Genomic DNA, 18840 nt, shown 5'->3' with positions numbered 1-18840 from the left:
GAGATGAAAACAGAGGGGAAAACAGGGTTTTAGACGTCGCTTTCAGAGCATATATACCTAAAAGGAGGGACTGAATAGGAAATATCTCCCCAATAAGTTCTCATTGACTTTACACAGCAACGTTTTTGTCACGTCTTCCCATGGGACTGCTTCCAGACCACCTCTACTTATGTGGGACTTTATTTGGCTAAATCATAAGAACAGTTGTTGAATTATAAGTTATGGGTACAGGGAAGATGCTGTTAAATATCCAAGGATACAGAAAGTACAAGCCACGGTGCAGTTTTTCCAGGCAATGTCCTCAGTGTCCGCTATCCATTTACTTGTAATTGTAGGTGATTATCTTGTCCATTCCCCGCTGCTCTGAAGGGTCGGAAGCACTGTAGCTTCACCCTCAGAGTCATCCCATCCTACTCTTAGAAGGTCCAAAAATAGAAGGAAGCTGAGTTTCCTTTGTTCCAGTCCCTTCAGCAAACATCAGTCACATCACGGCAAAGCCACACGCCAAGACAAAGCAGGAAATGAGTAAGGGAGACATGGTCTGTTCCCTTGCTGCATCGCCCTGTGTTGGGGTATTGTACTCACCAGTGGAAAATCATTTTTGAAGTTATGTTACAACTGTACAACTGCTCATTAAAAAAAAAAAAAAAAATCCATCACCTAGTTTTCAGCCAGGTGGCAGATTTCACACCAAGAAAACTACCCAGCAGACATTCTTAGCAGTTCATTTATACCCGCGATCATACAGTAAAATTTCCAACAAATTATTCAATTTCTCTGAACAAAATGCTAGATGAAATCCTTCAACCAGTGACAACCTCAAGAAACCAAGTGTGTCACACATGGGTAATTTCACATTCACAGAGTCTTTTACTTGACATTTTAGTTTTTGAAAAGAGCAGATCTGTCTCACTGGAAACCTTTTTTTTTTTATTCTAGGTTTTTAAAAATAGACCCTACTTTTAAGATTTTTTATTTCCTGTGGTCTGAAGAACCGAACATATTTTCCCAGGCAGATTCAGAATAGTAGTATGAGGTCAATTTAAGAAGGAGTTGAAAATTGACTGTAGGTGGCTAATGGGTGAGCAGTAAATGCAACTTAATTTCCTTAAATCACATTCTCACCACAGAAATATGAACATGACCCCCATGATCTTCTCTATTTTTCTAAAACACTTGCTCATGTGTTCATTCACTCATGCCTACTACAAATATTCACTGAATGCCCACGAAGTGACCAAGAAAGTGACTGCCAAGCTACACTCATCTGTGTTACCTCATTTTTTTAATAAAATCTGTCCCACAGATTTTTAGGGACAGATTCTTCTTCTACAAGCAACTGAGTGGAGAGGCCAAGAGAGCAAAGAAGAGAAAGGGTCAAAAGGAAGATGTACTTGAAAAAAGCTAGAATGAATGTAGAAAAGCAGACACGTGTGGGAAAGAAAGTTCTGGAGAGTGTCATCCATCAGGACCACGTCATCCCTGGTCCTCTCTCCATAAAGGATAAAAGCAAGTACCAGTCCACGATACCCTGAAGGGTCTCCATCTTTTTTTTTACTACCATCTTGGAACCATCTGGCTTTGAAACAGATTGTAAAATTACTGTACACACAGCCCATACAGTAACTAAGATGGCTATAGTAGTAGATGCAGTATAATTTACATGTTTTATTCACTAGAGGATTATTAATCTGTTCTAGTGCAGATTTAACTGTTCAGTGTTTAACTACAGTAAAATGCAGATCTAAGTGCTTTGAGAATTAGTAAGCAAATGAAACAAAAATCACTTCAAAGGCCAGGGAGATGCCTCGTGATGTGTTCTTTGTGTATTTTGATATTTTTAATTACCTATTACATACATCAGTACATGTATTTAAATTTTAACATTTCAGCACCATTTCTCAGATATTCAGGCACGGTAATGAAAAGCTTCCCCTCGACGTGTCATTTGCTGTGAAACCTACAAAGATGCTAACAAGAGCAACAGAGAAAAAGTAAAAGTGGAGGCTTCACGACTTCAGCCATGTTGAATGTATGCAGACATTCTTAATCCATTAAATGCAAATGCCTTGAGTATTTCAACAGACAGCAACGCTGAAGTTCATGCTCTGATGTTTCCCTAATACATGTCTAAAATCACAGTCAATTTTCAATGATAGTTTGTCAGCTTCTCCTACTGCATCAGCTACATCATGAGAACAACTTAAATCACCTCTGAAGGAGGAAATACCCCTTTCACGACAGAGCCCTATTTAGCAAAATAATGATCACGGGGCCCTCAAGAAGTTCATGAAAGGTCTATAAACGCTTTGCACGTAGTCCAGAAGCTGTACCTTAGAATGGTAGCCAACGTGAAGCTGCCTCGTGTCAACTTCATCTCTAATTCAAAACTATCACAATGAATCCCATCAGGAAAAGAACATGGATAAAATGAAAAATACTCTCATTCCAAGGAGTCGCTCCAATCCGTCTCACTGCTGGAAGAAGACTTGTCGCTGACAGCCCATTATAAGAGCTTCAAGGAAAAGCAGCAGGGGCAGACTAACAAAAATGTTATTGGCTGGTAAAGATGGCCAGGGCCCTGTTATCTATAAAGGCAGGGCCCACGTGGCAGTCTCCGACCCTACTGCACAAGCCCTCTGCCAGACGTTGGTGCCCTGAGTAACAGAGGAGGAAGGAAAGCTGATGGATACCAGATTCACCGTGACTGATGCCGGACCACCTGCCTGTGCCCTCTGTGACTGCCCCCACCCCAGGATCTCTGGAGCTTCTTCGACCTCCTGCTTATCACACACACCCCAAACTCAGGGCCCTTTCCAGAGCATAAACACGCAATGCCACTCAGTGACACTGGAGGGTACTGCCCTGTGCTTGACCATGAAAAAGCATCTCTCCAATTACAAGCAGACTCCAATAAAGACTCATGGGGAGGAACAGCTGGAGAGTAAATATGCGCCCACGGGCTGAGATCATTTTATATCTCACTACATCTGATTTTTTTTATTCCTGATTCCTTCTTTATTTATAATAACCAATCTGGTCAGAAACCTAGGTGGGCTCTGCTAGAAAAAGCAGAGAGTAAACATGCAGGCATAAAGAATGATATGGAAAGAAGAGTCAATAACTTTATTTTGGTGACAAGAGACTGAAGGAAACAACAGGAACCGTTGGTGGGAGCAAGCGAAGGTCCCCATCTCTTAGCCGACTGAACAAGTAAATGTCATCAGAGTCGACATCAAAATGGCACCTATTACGTGCTGGCACTATTCTAAGCATTTTACAGGTATATACATATTTAATCCTCAAAAAATGTATAAAATAGGTGCCATTTTTATCTTTTAAAGATGAGTTAACTGAGGCACAAATAGTTAACTAACTCAGCCAAGGTAACATAGCTACTGCCTTCCATTAGCATTTTATTTTTCTATCTTTAGGCATTATAGTCCATGTCTTATAGCATGTCTAAAGTTTCCCATACAATTCTGCATCTAGTAAATGTTCTCTCTTCAAACATCTCTAGTTCTTGAAAAAGTACTGAAAGCATTCATAAAGCTAAATATACTTGCTTAATTAATTTAAAATATCACCAACATCTCAAAATAAATTTGATCTTATATGTTCTTAGATTGCACTAATTTTATACCACAGTATGAGATTCAAAACAGAATTAGCTTTTACTCTTAAAATTATCACTAATGCATCATCTTGAATATGGTAATCAATAAAAGAGATTCTGCAAGGAGGTAGTAGGAACGTAAATGCATGTTAATTACTTCTAATGTCTTAATTAGCTCCTACTGCTAATGATACAGTAATTAAGATTTAAATATATTCTACAGGCTACATCAGATTTCTGTTGGGTCATGTTGATGAGCATCACTAAAAGCTCACAAAATGGGGAGATTTACACCCAAATTCTCAAAGAATTCTAATCTCAATGAGAAAAACAAGTAGAACTAAGGTTTTAGATTCACTGCAACATGTTTCCTGCATACACACGTGCTTCCTGGTTAGCTGCTCCTTTCCTTCTCTGTCCCCACATCTCTCTGGGCACCAAGAGGAGCATCATGGCAACAGTCACTTTTGAAAGTGCTTTAGTGGATACATCAAGCACTGCCGATAGAGTCCAACTCCCATCCATTTTTTAACTTTCTTTATTTCTGATCCCTGAAAGGGGAGTTATGGTGGTACATGTTGACCAATCTGGACCTGATGAGGACCAAATGCAAACACCAGGGTAGGTAGACGGCACCATTTTAGAAGCTATCTCACACAGGGAATTAAAGATGTCCACTCTTTTTAAAGAAGGGCAGGCTCCACAGGTGAAGTCTATTTTTCCTTCTCTTGAATCTGGTTGGTCCTCTGATTTGCTTCAATCAAGGGAATGCAGCAGACATAAAACCATGTCACTTCCAAGGCTGGGTCATAACAGACCTGTAACTTTTATGCTCCTGGAATCCAATCATCACACCCAAATGACACACAGAAAGGAGTGAAGCACCAGCTGACACCCCCAACTGAGCTTCCAACCAACAACCAGCACAAGTCAGTTCAGTTCAGTTCAGTCACGCAGTCCTGTCCGACTCTTTGTGACCCCACGGACTGCAGCACGCCAGGCCTCCTTGTCCATCACCAACTCCCAGAGTTTACTCAAACTCATGTCCATTGAGTCAATCAAGTCAAATAAAGTTACCCCTCTCGGATGTTCCCATCCAGTCAAACCTCACGGCTCCAGAATGATGCCATATATCGAGAGGAACCTCCCAACTGATCTCAGTCAACCCACAGACTCTTAAGAGATAATAAATGATGGATGTTGTTTAAACCACTAAGTGTGTGAGGTAGTTTGTTAAACAGCAATAGATAAAGCCTTTCTAGACCATCATCAAGACTCAGGCTGAAACCAGTGCCTGCTTGACTCAGCATAACACAGGATAAGTCGTGATGAACCCAGAAACATCAGGATGGCTATGATGAAGTTGAGAAGAACACTTTCCAACCAGGGCACAGTGGCTAAGGCCATGGACCTCAGAGCCTCAGACTGTTTGAATCTTGGCTTTGTCTTTTACTATATATGAGCATAGTAAAAGGTACTCAGCTATGCTGTACCTCAGTTTCCTTTTGTATTAAATAGAGATAATATTCTCTACCTCATAAGTTTATTTTGAAGATTAAACATCAGTAATAGTATATGTAAAGCACTTAGAACAGTGCCTGGCACAAAGTAAGTGTTCAGTAAATGCTTTCTCTTACTAGTATTACTTAATCTTTTTCCCTTCTACATCCAAGTAACTATGCACTCACAGCTATGGGAGGGCTCACTATTTAAAATGAAGGGGTTCAGAAAGTGCAAGGGAAGGACATGACATGGTTCCTGTTTGATCCTATACCGTGAGGAGATGGATCTCTGCCATGTCATAAAAATATGAGTTCGACAAATGCTAAATTTGATTAGCTTCACACCAGAGGAAACCAAAACTCAGAGTAAATGCTCAGTGTGTGGGTCATCAATAACAGATAGGTCAGTCAATCATTCAAATTTTATCTGAGGATAATCTGCTCCTAGGTATGGCAATCTATGCTATGGGAACCTTATAACTGAGTTCTGTTCATTAAGAGTATTGAGCTTTATAAGCATATACTCCAGTCCTGGAAAGTTGTGTTTTCAGGCATGATCTGAACTATCATCATCATGCTCGTACCAATTTTGTTTCTAAATATTATTTTGTAGTTCACTGGAACAAATAGGTCAGGCCACCAGATCAGATCAGATCAGTCACTCAGTCGTGTCTGACTCTTTGCAACCCCATGAATTGCAGCACGCCAGGCCTCCCTATCCATCACCAATTCCCGGAGTTCACTCAGACTCACATCCATCGAGTCAGTGATGCCATCCAGCCATCTCATCCTTTGTCGTCCCCTTCTCCTCCTGCCCCTAATCCCTCCCAGCATCAGAGTCTTTTCCAAGGAGTCAACTCTTCACATGAGGTGGCCAAAGTACTGGAGTTTCAGCTTTAGCATCATTCCTTCCAAAGAAATCCCAGGGCTGATCTCCTTCAGAATGGACTGGTTGGATCTCCTTGCAGTCCAAGGGACTCTCAAGAGTCTTCTCCAACACCACAGTTCAAAAGCATCAATTCTTCAGCACTCAGCCTTCTTCACAGTCCAACTCTCACATCCATACATGACCACAGGAAAAACCATAGCCTTGACTAGATGAACCTTTGTTGGCAAAGTAATGTCTCTGCTTTTGAATATGGTATCAAAAGGTTGGTCATAACTTTCCTTCCAAGGAGTAAGCGTCTTTTAATTTCATGGCTGCAGTCACCATCTGTAGTGATTTTGGAGCCCAGAAAAATAAAGTCTGACACTGTTTCCACTGTTTCCCCATCTATTTCCCATGAAGTGGTGGGACCGGATGCCATGATCTTCGTTTTCTGAATGTTGAGCTTTAAGCCAACTTTTTCACTCTCCACTTTCACTTTCATCAGATTATGACAATATTTGCACATGTCATAATAAAATTAATCCTAAATGTATTAATTAGTAATACCAGGTTAGCCTTTGGTTTTTGGTTGTTTTTTGTTCCCCTTGATTTTTCAGTCATATTACATACACACTTTGGGGACTTGTTTTTGTTAAAATAACTATTGATTTTTAAAATGAAGCAAAACTACTGATTTTTTAAATGAAGCAAAATACAGTAATAATCTATACTGCTATAGGTTTAGAATTAGTAAATATCATTTTGCCCCAACTCTCTGTCTCTTCTCTATTTTAAAATTACATCAAGTACCTATTTATATTTACTTTAGAATTAACCACACCAAGCGAATTAATATATAGTGGCATAAGTTGAAGTTTTTTAAATACTTAACAATCTATATCAGCTCTGGAACATCTGACCATAGCACTTCTCATGGGACTTTTCACTGGAGCCTCAAAGCTCTCCATTTCTCATCTCCACACATTCTATTCATAAAATTATTATAGATTCAATTATACTACTCATATCCTGTTATTTGGGCATGGTTCCCTCTGCTTTTGAAGACAATTATGACAGATCTATAAATCGATACCCAAGTAGGTCAATCAGTTAGTGGTTCTGAGAAAATATGTCAGGTTTGTGCCTATCTTTACCATCGTCATCATTCATTCACATTAGTTATTCATCTTTCCAAATTATTTACCAGCCTTAGGTCAGCTTGAGAAAATTCATAGTTTTATTTCATGCCAGCTAATCATGCCTTAAATGGTGAGTAACAGAAATGCAAATTAATTGCAAATTAAAAGACACTTACTCTTTGGAAGGAAAGCTATGACCAACCTAGATAGCATATTAAGCAGAGACATTACTTTGCCAACAAAGGTCCGTCTAGTCAAGGCTATGGTTTTTCCAGTGGTCATGTATGGATGTGAGAGTTGGACTGTGAAGAAAGCTGAGTGCCAAAGAATTGATGCTTCTTAAGTGTGGTGTTGGAGAAGACTCTTGAGAGTCCCTTGGACTGCAAGGAGATCCAACCAGTCCATTCTAAAGGAGATCAGTCCTCGGTGTTCATTGGAAGGACTGATGCTGAAGCTGAAACTCCAGTACTTTGGCCACTTCATGCAAAGAGTTGACTCATTGGAAAAGACCCTGATGCTGGGAGGGATTAGGGGCAGGAGGGGAAGGGGACGACAGAGGATGAGATGGCTGGATGGCATCACCGACTCGATGCACGTGAGTTTGGGTAAACTCCGGGAGTTGGTGATGGACAGGGAGGCCTGGCATGCTGCAATTTATGGGGTTGCAAAGAGTCGGACACGACTGAGCGACTGAACTGAACTGAACTGAATTCAGCTTCCATATTCCTACTGCCATCACTAACAATTCCATCTATTTTATATTGCTCAATGCAAACTAAATTTGGTAATTTAAAGTGAAACAGGGAACATGGGACTTTATTACTTTCTCACCCTCTTAACTTTCAGTTCCTCTTCTTCCTTCCATTATCTCCTTCATTTCTATATTTTGAACCTACTCTTTTATATCGGCTAAACTTCAATCCCATGTCACTATAAGATCTTATCAATTACACACTATTCTGCTTTAATCTAAGATGTCTTTCTTAGTATTATTTTACATCTCCCCAGTCTATTCCAAGAACCTGAATCTGTTCTACCATAAAAAAAAAAAAAAGCTTATCTCTCCAAGAATTTTTGTCTGGTTATGAGCATTATGTGATCATGTGATTATGCACTAAAAGTTTTAAGAATATATAAAATTTCAGTAATATTATTGAGAGCAAATGTTGGGAATACTTCTGCATCCACTGTGTAGTTGAAAAGAGCAATGAATGAAAGTAGCCAAAATAAAACTGTGGAAAAATACTCATGAAAAAACAAGGCTGGTTAAGTGAAAAAATGGCTCAGATTAGAAATAATGGGTTCCACCAGAGTTTCCAGATTAGTAAAGTTTTGCTTTACTTGCATCTATCTCCTGTAAATGGAGCCCATTTAGAGTTTCAATGCTTAAATTAACAAAATACTACTAAAATAATTTGTGTAACATTTCTAATTAATAAAATTGAATTAACTGGAGTATTTTTTTTTACCAACTTGCCCATTTATAAACTAGGATGAGTATAATTTCATCCATAAACAACCAATTAATAAAGTAAGCCATTTGAATAAAAATGGCTTTGGAGTTTCTCAGATAAAAATGTCACAAACTTCTCAAAGAACATCTCTACAAATTCTAAATCTTGGTTTTAGTGTGATTTGCATAGAATGATAAGTAGCATATGCAGATATCCTCATGCTTAGTAGCAAAATGACTTCGAGGGAAGGAAATGTCACATCAGTTTACCTGGCAGGGTTGCTTCATTTTAATGGCTGTGACATGGTATCTGTAACAGCAGAGTTCGCAGGTCCAGGAACCCCTCTCACTGATCCATTTTAGCAAGCACAGCTGATGTGTATACCGAACGGACCCATCACATCGGCAGGGGTTCAACAGCTCCCCCTGAAAAGAAAACAACTCAGCATGAATCTTTATGTTTGTGTTTCTGTTTTAAAAACCCAACACTTGCTTTCTTTTCTTGCAAAGCCATTTACTCAGAACGATACAAGCATCAAACTCTATCTTAGAAAATGAAATTAAATTTTTATATCTCTGGTGGGAATGAAACTAAAGTCTTAAAACTATTTCAAAGATATTACTTAGAGTCATGACATAAATGTTCTACCAACATACAAAATGTCTGCAAGTTATAGCTCTCAGTACCCTTGGGGGAAAGCTGTACTATTAAATCTCTTTAATAACTTTTAAGTGGATGGTCAGATGCATTTCCTCTGCAGTTATTCTTAATCATTGCTAAAGAAGAAATGCATGCCATCCCAGAAAGTAGCTTGCAATAGCATTATGCTTTTTTTTTTTTTCTAAATGTAGCATCATAAATATTGACTTAGGGCACAATATTACTGAAAGCCTACATGTTCTTATGCAATTTCCTTACTTACAAAAATACTAAACCTAATGTTTTCTGAGACCACACATTTCATAAGAGAGACGTATATCCTGTTTCCCCAGCGATTACTTGCTTATAAGTTTGCATGCACTTCTAACGGAGTTAATAATTTTAGAATTGTTTCTAATCAAGTACATTGTTAGCTAAATAGGCTTTCTTTCACAAGATCAAAGTCCATTTTTATTTGTCCTATTAAAAACTCTAACATGCCTTTCACCTCAGTGAGACTGAGTCACCAAAATTTGCAATAAGGAAAGACTCTGCCCTTTTTGGTTTTGAAATGACTCACTCCCTGTTTGTGCTCTAAGGCTATCTGCCTCACGATATACTTGTAGATAAAGGAATATAGGTTGGTTTCTATGTATAAACCAAATCCATTTAGTAATTCACAAAAGAGATACTTATAGCATTACCACTAAAACACCTGAGGAGTGTGTAACTGCAAAACCAAGTAGAAAAAAAAAAAAAGTGTAGACCAAATCAAGCACTAATCGCCACCGGGACAAAGGTTATTTGCCTTTGCAGGAAAGGGACACTAGGTAGCCGCCACGCAACCGCTCAGCCCCGGAACCCAGAAGCGGACGCTGTCCGTGGTGCTGAAAGTCGGCCATCCGGACCGGGAGCCAGCCCAGCCCTTCCCGAGCCCACCTCCCTCTGCCCCAGCGTCCCCCCGGGCCTCACCTGCTCGGCGCCCTGGAAGCAGATCTTGCAGATGGGCTGGTGGTGCTGATGCTGGTGCCCGGCGCGATGGTCGCCGCCGCCGCCGCTGCTGCTGCTGCGGCTGCTACACACCGAGCGCGTCTCGGGCTGGTCGCCTGCGCCCCGCCGCTCGCCCTCCCCACCCGCGCCGGCCTCGGGCTCCCCGGGGCCGCCCTTCCCTGCCGCCGCCTCGGGGACCGTTGCCTCCGGAAGGTGCCTCGGACCTTCGCCAGAGTCGCCGGCCGCCGACACCTCCTGCCCTGCCGGCGGCGGCGGCAGCTCCTCGGCGCCCCGGTGCCGCGGGACCACCTCCGCGGGCGGCTCGTCGGGCCCCGCGCGGCGCTCAGGGGACGCGGGCGGCGCTGGCAGGTAGCGAGGGGGCGCGGGGCCCGAAGCCGGCTCTCCTGGCGGCGGCGGCGGGGGAGGCGGCGGGGGAGGCGACGGGGGTGGCTCGGAGTCCCCGCTCTCCGCCTCACGGCGCCGGCCGCAGCTGTGGCCGCCCTCAAAGCTCATGGTGGTGCCGCCGCCGCCCTCCTGCCAGCCCGGCGAGCGGGCCCGGCTCGGGCTGCGGGCTAAGGGAGAACGGAGGAGGAAGGGAAGGAAGAAGGGGCGGGCGGAGGTTGGTGACGGGGTGCCCGGGCGCTTGGGACTGAGGGGCGGGACGGGGAGGGGACGCGGAGGGTCCGGCGGCGGCGGCGGCGGCGGAGGCTGCTGCTCCGCGGAGCCGCGGGCTCGGCTCTGATGGAGGCGGTGCCCGATTCGGCAGCGCGAGAGAGCGGCGCGGCCCGGGGGGGTGTCGGGGGGGGAGCGAGGGCGGGGGACCCGGGAACCAGGGGAGGGGGAGGAGCCGCGCCGCGGAGGGGCTGGGCCCAGGAGGAGGTATTCGTTGGGAGCCGGCGCCGGGCGGTAGGAGGGGAGGAGCCAGGGGTCGTTCCGGGGGATGGGGAAGGGGCCGGGGTGGGGGGCGAGCGCAAACCCCGGGTGAGGTGCGGAGACGGCGGGCAGGCTGGAATTGGGGGGAGGGGGGTGGGGGAATCCCTGGGCCTCCTCCCGCGACCCCGCCCCAGGGCCGCTCACGTCTGTTCCGGGGCGGATTACCCCTCTCGGAACCGCGCAGCACTGCGGCTCCGGTGAGTGGGGGGAGGCGGGGTTGGGGGGGAGGGTCGGGGGCCACCGGGTCCAGAAACCGTTACCGGACGGGCCAGGGTGATGCCCGCGGGACGGGGCAGGGGCGATCGAACCCAAGACCCGCGTGGGAATGGAGGGGGTCGGGGGGCTCGCGACACTGCTGCCCTTAGCGCGCCCCAGCTGCCTCCTAAGCAGGGGACGAAGGAAAGGGCGCGCGGGGCCCTGGGGACTAACGGATGCTCCCCCTAGATCGCTTCCAGCCCCCTGAGCCCTCTCCCTCAAGGGAAGGGCACACTCACTGACCCTCCGGAGCCTCCAAAACAGAAGTCATTGAAACCTGCATCTTCCTTCTCTGCCCCCCTCGCCCACTCCCTCCTGCAGTGAGTATCCTGGTTTATTTGAAAATATTCTGGTGACATTGTAAATATCATGTCCTACAGTGGTTCCTCCTAGTGAACCCTGATACCACGTTTCTGTGGCGGGTGGTTTCTTTCACCCTTGCCACAAAAAGGACTCAAATGACACCTCTCTTGCAGAAGTTGCTGCAGCCGTGGATTTCGATTTTATGCACCCCGAAGCCAGCCAGTTTCTCCGGAACTCCCCTCCGAAAAACCTCCTCTTCCTGCAGGGCAACAAACTCAGTTCTTTTCTGAAAATAAACTACCTCACCTGCAGGGAACTAGACTGGGGGGGAGGAAAACCGGTGCACATGCCGAAGCTTCCAAATTCGTACAGTGTAAAATCACAAAGCCATAGATTTATATACTGCAATGTGTCTATTCAGAGCATCGGTTCTTTTCACTAGTGTAACACTTTGATGTCTTTGACACAACTGACTTGCTCTCCAGTCGGTCGTTTTTGGCTGCATTTCATAGCTGTAGAGCCAGGATCAGACAGGCAAAGTTACTTGTTCAAGGTCACAGAACTATTAACAAAGAACTTTTGAGCTCCCTGACTCCACAGATTTTCTGACTCAAACACCGAATGATTTTTCCCCCAATTCTGTTTCCTGCCCCCTAAAACAATATTGTATTAATAATACATGGCATGTTTGGTGGCACTGACTTCCATTAATAGCTAGATGTTCTTGAATGATTAAGATAAATTACCAGCCTACTTTAATTTTTCCACTATACATTTGGCAGTAAGAAGTATATCTGGCTTGAAAAAAATAGTCCAGCTCTTTCAACAGAAATTGGTTTCGTTGGAAAGCAGAGAAGGAAGTAGTAAAAAAGAAGTCAAGAATGCTTTGTCACAAGTGATTCCAGATGAGAGTTCCCAGAGATGTCCTCTAACACTTAGCCTCCTCTGACTAGCTTGTTTTCGGTAGCAGAATGGCAAGCAGCAAGCACATTTAAAAAATAGTAATAATCCTTGAATGCCCTAGGAACTTATCACACTGAAGAAATATGGTTGTAGATACTGCTTTCATTTTCTGTCTTCACCTGTCAAAATGACACTGCACAAGACTGTACACTGCCACAAGTCAAAATATGATCATAAGCCTTAATCCTAAATTCTTGAATTAAAAGGTGTCTAAATTGTTTTTTAACCCCCCTAAATAATTCAGTTTACAACTAATACATTTCTCCCAAATATGACACAGTCCATCATTATTTGCAGAACAGCATATAAAAGCTGTGAGGTCTGGATAAACAATGTGCAATGACTCAGGCAGCAAAGTAACATGTATAAAAGAGTAAACTGGCCACAATGCTAGATGTGTTCTTTCAGTTGATTGTTGAAAAATAACTCTGTTAAGAGAAAATTAACTTTCATTATGATGATGAGTAGCCATGTAAAAATATTATTTGCTAGCATCTGCCTGGTGGGCTGCCGTCTATGGGGTCGCACAGAGTCGGACATGACTGAAGCAACTTAGCAGCAGCAGCAGCAGCGACCTCCAAAGCTGACCTGAACAAAGGGAAACTTGTTTGTAATATTCAGTTAACTCGGTGAGTCTTCAATGGATCAAGGAAAAAAATACCTTTGTAACCTTGGCTGCATCCTCTGCCATGAATATATAAAAACAATGGAGTGTACTGAAAGGATAAACCACTCTCAGCTGCTGGCACCCAAGTAGGAGAGCTGACGGAGAGACACAGACATCACATAAAGAACCACAGGGCACCCACAGCCACCAACAGCCATCCAATGGCTGATGTGCGTCCACCAACTAAGAAATGGATGAAGGGAGAGGCAATTCTACCAATCTGAGCAAACAAAGAAAGGCACATCCAACCTATACAAAGGAAGAGAAAGATCTAAGTAATACAGGTAATGCTTGAAAAGTCTCCATCCTCATGTTTTTCCCCACCCCACCCACCCATATGTGCAGAGTTACACTTACCTTTACCAAAAGAGGTCTTTCATTATGAGCATGCAAACTCTTTAGCCACCAGGAGTCTCTTGAGCTGAATCCAAGGATGGAAGAGAGATGGAAGAGCCCCAGGCAAGTATGTCCCCAAAATTTCTTTGGTGATATTAATGGATATCTGTACGATTTTCTCCTTGAACTTCCCTGTGACCACATCTTGAAGCTGTTCCCTGAAGTCACCTCGGGATATTAGGTAGAAAACAATTCAAGCTACACTAGGTCAGAGTTGTTTTTCAGGAACGACTTTGAAGCTACACTAGGTGTGATGACCTTGATCTGTCCTCCAATAGAGTTAGCCTGAAGAGCTCTTTAAAACTGCCTTTCAGATGGACCTAGAGATTATCATGCTAAGTGAAGTCAGACAGAGATAAATATATGACATCACTTACATGTGGAATCTAAAAAAGATACAAATGAACTTATTTACAAAACAGAATATAGGCTCACAGACATAGAAAACAAACTTATGGTTACCACAGGGGAAGTTGATGGGGGGTGGGGTGGGGGAGGAAAGGAACAAATTAAGAATCCAGGGTTAACATGCAAAGGACTGTATATAAATGCATAAACAACAAAGACTTACTTTATATCACAGGTAACTATTAATATATTCAGTATCTTGTAATAGTAGAAAAGAATCTGAAAAAGAATATATATATATGTATATGCATATATACATATACGAACATGCCTAAATATATGTATATAAATACATAATATATCTGAATCACTTTGCTGTACACCTGGAACATTGTAAATCAAGTATACTTCAATGAAAAATATTTAAGAGTTGCCTTTCAATTAAGTTTAACTTTTAGAGATGTTCCAAAATTGTTGACTTGGCATCTTTGGGGTGTATTTATTTATCTCTGTGGTTATTGAGTACAGTACAGAGAATTCTCAATTGTCTTCAAATATCTGAGAGAAAAGTAGTTAAGAACTCAGTATATTATAGAGCAACGAGGTTATGTTGTGTGAGTGGGAGGGTAATTTTAAAGAGGAGAGTCAAGTGCAATTTGTAGGTTGCAAGTTGGAGAAGGAAATGGCAACCCACTCCTGTGTTCTTGCCTGGAGAACCCCAGGGACGGGGGAGCCTGGCGGGCTGCCGTCCATGGGGTCGCATAGAGTCGGACACGACTGAAACGACTTAGCAGCAGCAGCAGCAGTAGGTCGCAAGTCCTTGGGGCAGAGAACAGCTTCATTGTATGCTAGAAATGAAGCAGTCAGCACCATACCACACAATGCCATGTACAGAAAAGTCGACAACTTATATCCCATATTCTAACCTCTTTACCGAATTCCAAACTTCTGTGTCAAATTGCCACTATGACTGCTCTACATAGATACCTAAGAGTATTCCAAACTAACCCAGTCCAAAAGCAAACAACCCCAAACCTGCCCATCTCCCGATCTTCATCATAACCAGTAAACCAATTCTTCACTCATCCAGGTACTTAAGCCAAAATCCTTGGAGTCATCCTTTGACTTTAATTGTTCAGCTCATACAGTCAGTGTGGCAAAAAATTCTCTCACATGTGCATTTTTTATACTTCAAAGTTCACTGCTTTTCACCTCTGTTCCCACCATCCCAGTTCAAACCACCATGATAAGCCAGGTTTATCAAAATAGTCTCCTGTCACCTGCTTCTTATTCTTGAGTCTGTTGCCTACAGCAGCCTGGATGATCCAATTCAAATGAAAGTCCAATCACGTTATCCCCCTGCTCGGTACCCACCAATGGCTTCCCATCACTCTTGGTGCAAATGTCAAAAATCTTAGCATGCCCTACAAATCCTCAATGTAGCTCCTGGCTACATCTCTAAAGACATCTATCTCTATATCCTCTCCACCACCCTCTCCTGGTCCTTATTATTCATTCCTGCCATGCTGGCCTCCTTGCTATGCCCCAAGTAGATTCCCTTCTCACTCTTCATCCAGTTATAATGGCTCACTCCCTCACTCAGATCTGTGCTCTGAGACACTTCAACAGAAAGACCTTCCTCAACCTTCTGAACTGAAATAGAACCCTCCACCCCCATTTTAACTCTAACCTTTGCCCAGTTTTATACTTTCCTAGGTTGACTTACTGCTATGTATATATTTACATAATGTGCACGTATTTCGCTTGCTTTTTTTTCTCATCTAATATCTGGATCACTGGAATGCTGCTGCTGCTGGTGCTAAGTCGCTTCAGTCATGTCCGACTCTGTGCAACCCCACAGACGGCAGCCCACAAGGCTCCCCCGTCCCTGGGATTCTCCAGGCAAGAACACTGGAGTGGGTTGCCATTTCCTTCTCCAATCACTGGAATAGTTTCCCACTATTGAATTCCAGACTTCTGTGTCACTGTCCCACTGGAACACTTGCTCTGTTGAAGACTATTTTGTTTGCTGCTCTATCCTCAGTGCCTAGAACAGTGCCTGGTCAGAGGAGTGTTCAGTCAATCTTATAGAACAAGTATATGAAAAATTTGGGGCTTCTGTGGTGGCTCAGACAGTAGAGAATCTGCCTGCAATGCAGGAAATTCAGGTTTAATCCCTGGGTCGGGAATATCCCCTGGAAGAAGGCATGGCAACGCACTCCAGTATTCTTGTTGGGAAAATTCCATGGACACAGGAACCTGGCAGGCTACAGTCCATGGGGTCACAAAGAGTGAGACAAGACAGTGACTTTCACTCACTCGAAGTTTCACTCACAGGCAATTGAGCAGGTGACTATTAATCAGCTTTCTTGTTTAAGGCACTGTGCAGCTGGCTAAACCACAGTTTCCAGGTGGGAATGAAATCTGTAGGACAAGGACACAGTCACAGAATTTTGGTGCATTCAATGTGATGCCATTTTTTCTCATTTCTTAGCCAAATTACCTAAAATTATTATTTTCCTTAGAAATGTTTTATTTGCTGCCTAATTTGTCATTTGCTACTAGGCATATTAAGTCAAACTCTTAGTTGACCCAATATTAAGATATCAGAAATTTAAAAACACACACCGTTGGTCTTAAGGGAAAGTGAAAGCATATGGATGGATGGTATCCATGTCTGAGCAATTTCACTGACCATCCATCATGCTCCTCTTTTGATTTTATACTACACTGCATTCCAACATGTGTTGATTCAACCTGTAGGTTTCCTACCATACTTTCTTTCAATCCTTCTGTCTTTGCCTCTTGCATCCCTCCCCTGTTCTCTGTCCCTGCTGGCTCTTCCACTCATAAAGGCTTCCATATCCAAGCTGACCGGCCAGTCCTCTCTCTACCCTTACTAGATGCCTTGATCCTCACCAGCTTCCTTTGACCTGGCATTTCTCCAAGAAGTTGGCATCTTCTCTGAAAGCTCACCGATATTTAAACTCTGCATAAAGAGCTTTCAAAGCTATATTAGCTTCCTGTGCTTTGGTTGGTCACTCAGTCGTGTCCGACTCTTTGCGACCCCATGGACTGCAGCACACCAGGTTTACCTGTCCATCACCAACTCCCAGAGCTTGCTCAAACTCATGTCCGTCAAGTCAGCGATGCCATCCAAACATCTCATTCTCTGTCATCCCCTTCTCCTCCTGCCTTCAATCTTTCTCAGCATCAGGGTCTTTTCTAAGCAGTCAGTTCTTCGCATCAGGTGGCCAAAGGATTGGAGTTTCAGCTTCAGCATCAGTCCTTCCAATGAATATTCAGGACTGATTTCCTTTAGGATGGACTGGTTGGATCTCCTTGCTGTCCAAGGGACTCTCAAGAGTCTTCTCCAACACCACAGTTCAAAAGCACCAGTTCTCCGGCACTCAGCTTTCTTTATGGTCCAACTCTCACATCCATACATGACTACTAGAAAAACCTAGCTTTGACTAAAGAACTTAGCTTTGAAAAAGCATAGCTTTGAGAACTTCAAAACAATAAAATAACATCTTAAAGGCATGTTTGATTTGTAAAGGATCATATTGAATTTTTTACAATTTCAAAAATAACCAAGCATGATTTTCTCCCTTGGTCTCCTTACCTTGAAACTTGGAAATACAGAAGGGCTTTTTACCTGACAGGTTGAAGACATAGAAATATGTTCCATCACTGTGTACACTGGAAATTCTAAACCTGACTGACATCTGGAATGCAACTGAATCAGCATGACCTGACAGAGCTACCCAAGCTTTACAAGGATCTTGAATAAAATCAGCTCTGATTCCCCTCTGCTGAAAATCATCTGTTTTTCAACCAAACTCACATATTAAATATGATTTTTATGACCTCTATTATATTATACCTTGCCTTGAGACTAGGCATGCAACTTATCTGCATCTATTTTTTCTTATGCTAGATTGTAACCTACTTGTAGTTTGAGCCTATTTAAATGAATCATTTATCTGCATATACTACGACCACTGACACTTAAAGTGAAAGTGAAAGTTGCTCAGTCTGGAATTCTCCAGACCAGAATACCGGAGTGGGTAGCCTTTCCCTTCTCTAGGGGAATCTTCCCAATCCAGGGATCGAACCCAGGTCTCCCGCATTGCAGGCGGATTCTTTACCAGCTGAGCCACAGTAGGAGTTCAGTAAATGTGTACTAAATAAGTAAATGGGCTTCCCTGGTGGCTCAGCTGTAAAGAATCCACCTTCAATGCAGAAGATACATATTTGATCCCTGGGTAAGGAAGATCCCCTGGAGAAGGAAATGGCAACCCACTCCAGTATTCTTGCCTGCGAAATCCCATGGGCAGAGGAGCCTGGCAGGCTATAGTCCATGGGGTTGCAAAAGAGTCAGATACAACTTAGCGACTAAACAACAACAAATTAGTAAATATTAACAGAAACTTTGGGTCAAATAAATGACCATTTACTTGTTAAAAGTTATTGATAGGGAGACTTCCCTGGTGGCCCAGTGGGTAAGACTCCACTCTCCCCATGCAGGGGGCCAGGTTCAACACGTGGTCTGGGAACTGCATCCCACATGCAACAACAGGAAACATGCAAGGATGCTGTGCTGCAGCTTGGCTTCAGTCCTTCGTGCTGAAGCATTCCTGACCTGAATCCTGGTTTCTCTGCTCATGGAATCCTAGGGTCTCTACTTTTCCCACAGGGCCTCTCCCTAGAATGGGATCACTGGTCTGTTTCCCTGTGTCTTAGAAAAGTACATGTTCTGACAAG

At 43.4% G+C, this 18840-nt stretch overlaps 1 protein-coding gene and 1 long non-coding RNA gene across 2 annotated transcripts in view; one reads left to right on the top strand and one right to left on the bottom strand.

The window, feature by feature from the left end:
* The window catches only part of MARCHF11 (membrane associated ring-CH-type finger 11), a 117037-nt gene extending 106092 nt beyond the window's left edge, over window positions 1-10945 (bottom strand). Inside the window, exons 1-2 of the mRNA XM_025270689.2 lie at window positions 10191-10945; window positions 8849-9004 (exon numbers count right to left, since the gene is read on the bottom strand). Coding sequence (XP_025126474.1) covers window positions 8849-9004; window positions 10191-10721 — 687 coding nt within the window. The 5' untranslated portion in view covers window positions 10722-10945. The remainder of the gene's footprint in view (window positions 1-8848; window positions 9005-10190) is intronic.
* A 308-nt stretch (window positions 10946-11253) lies between these two features.
* Window positions 11254-18062, top strand: LOC112580646. Its single transcript, XR_003104980.2, has 3 exons — window positions 11254-11716; window positions 11873-13613; window positions 17739-18062. It is a non-coding gene; the product is annotated as an uncharacterized LOC112580646 (long non-coding RNA).
* The last annotated feature ends 778 nt before the right edge of the window (window positions 18063-18840 follow it).

Source organism: Bubalus bubalis, chromosome 19 (assembly GCF_019923935.1).
Source record: "Bubalus bubalis isolate 160015118507 breed Murrah chromosome 19, NDDB_SH_1, whole genome shotgun sequence".
In the NCBI taxonomy this organism is placed as follows: domain Eukaryota; kingdom Metazoa; phylum Chordata; class Mammalia; order Artiodactyla; family Bovidae; genus Bubalus; species Bubalus bubalis.
The sequence above is the reverse complement of the archived record's forward strand: the minus strand, read 5'-3'. Positions and strand labels throughout refer to the sequence as shown.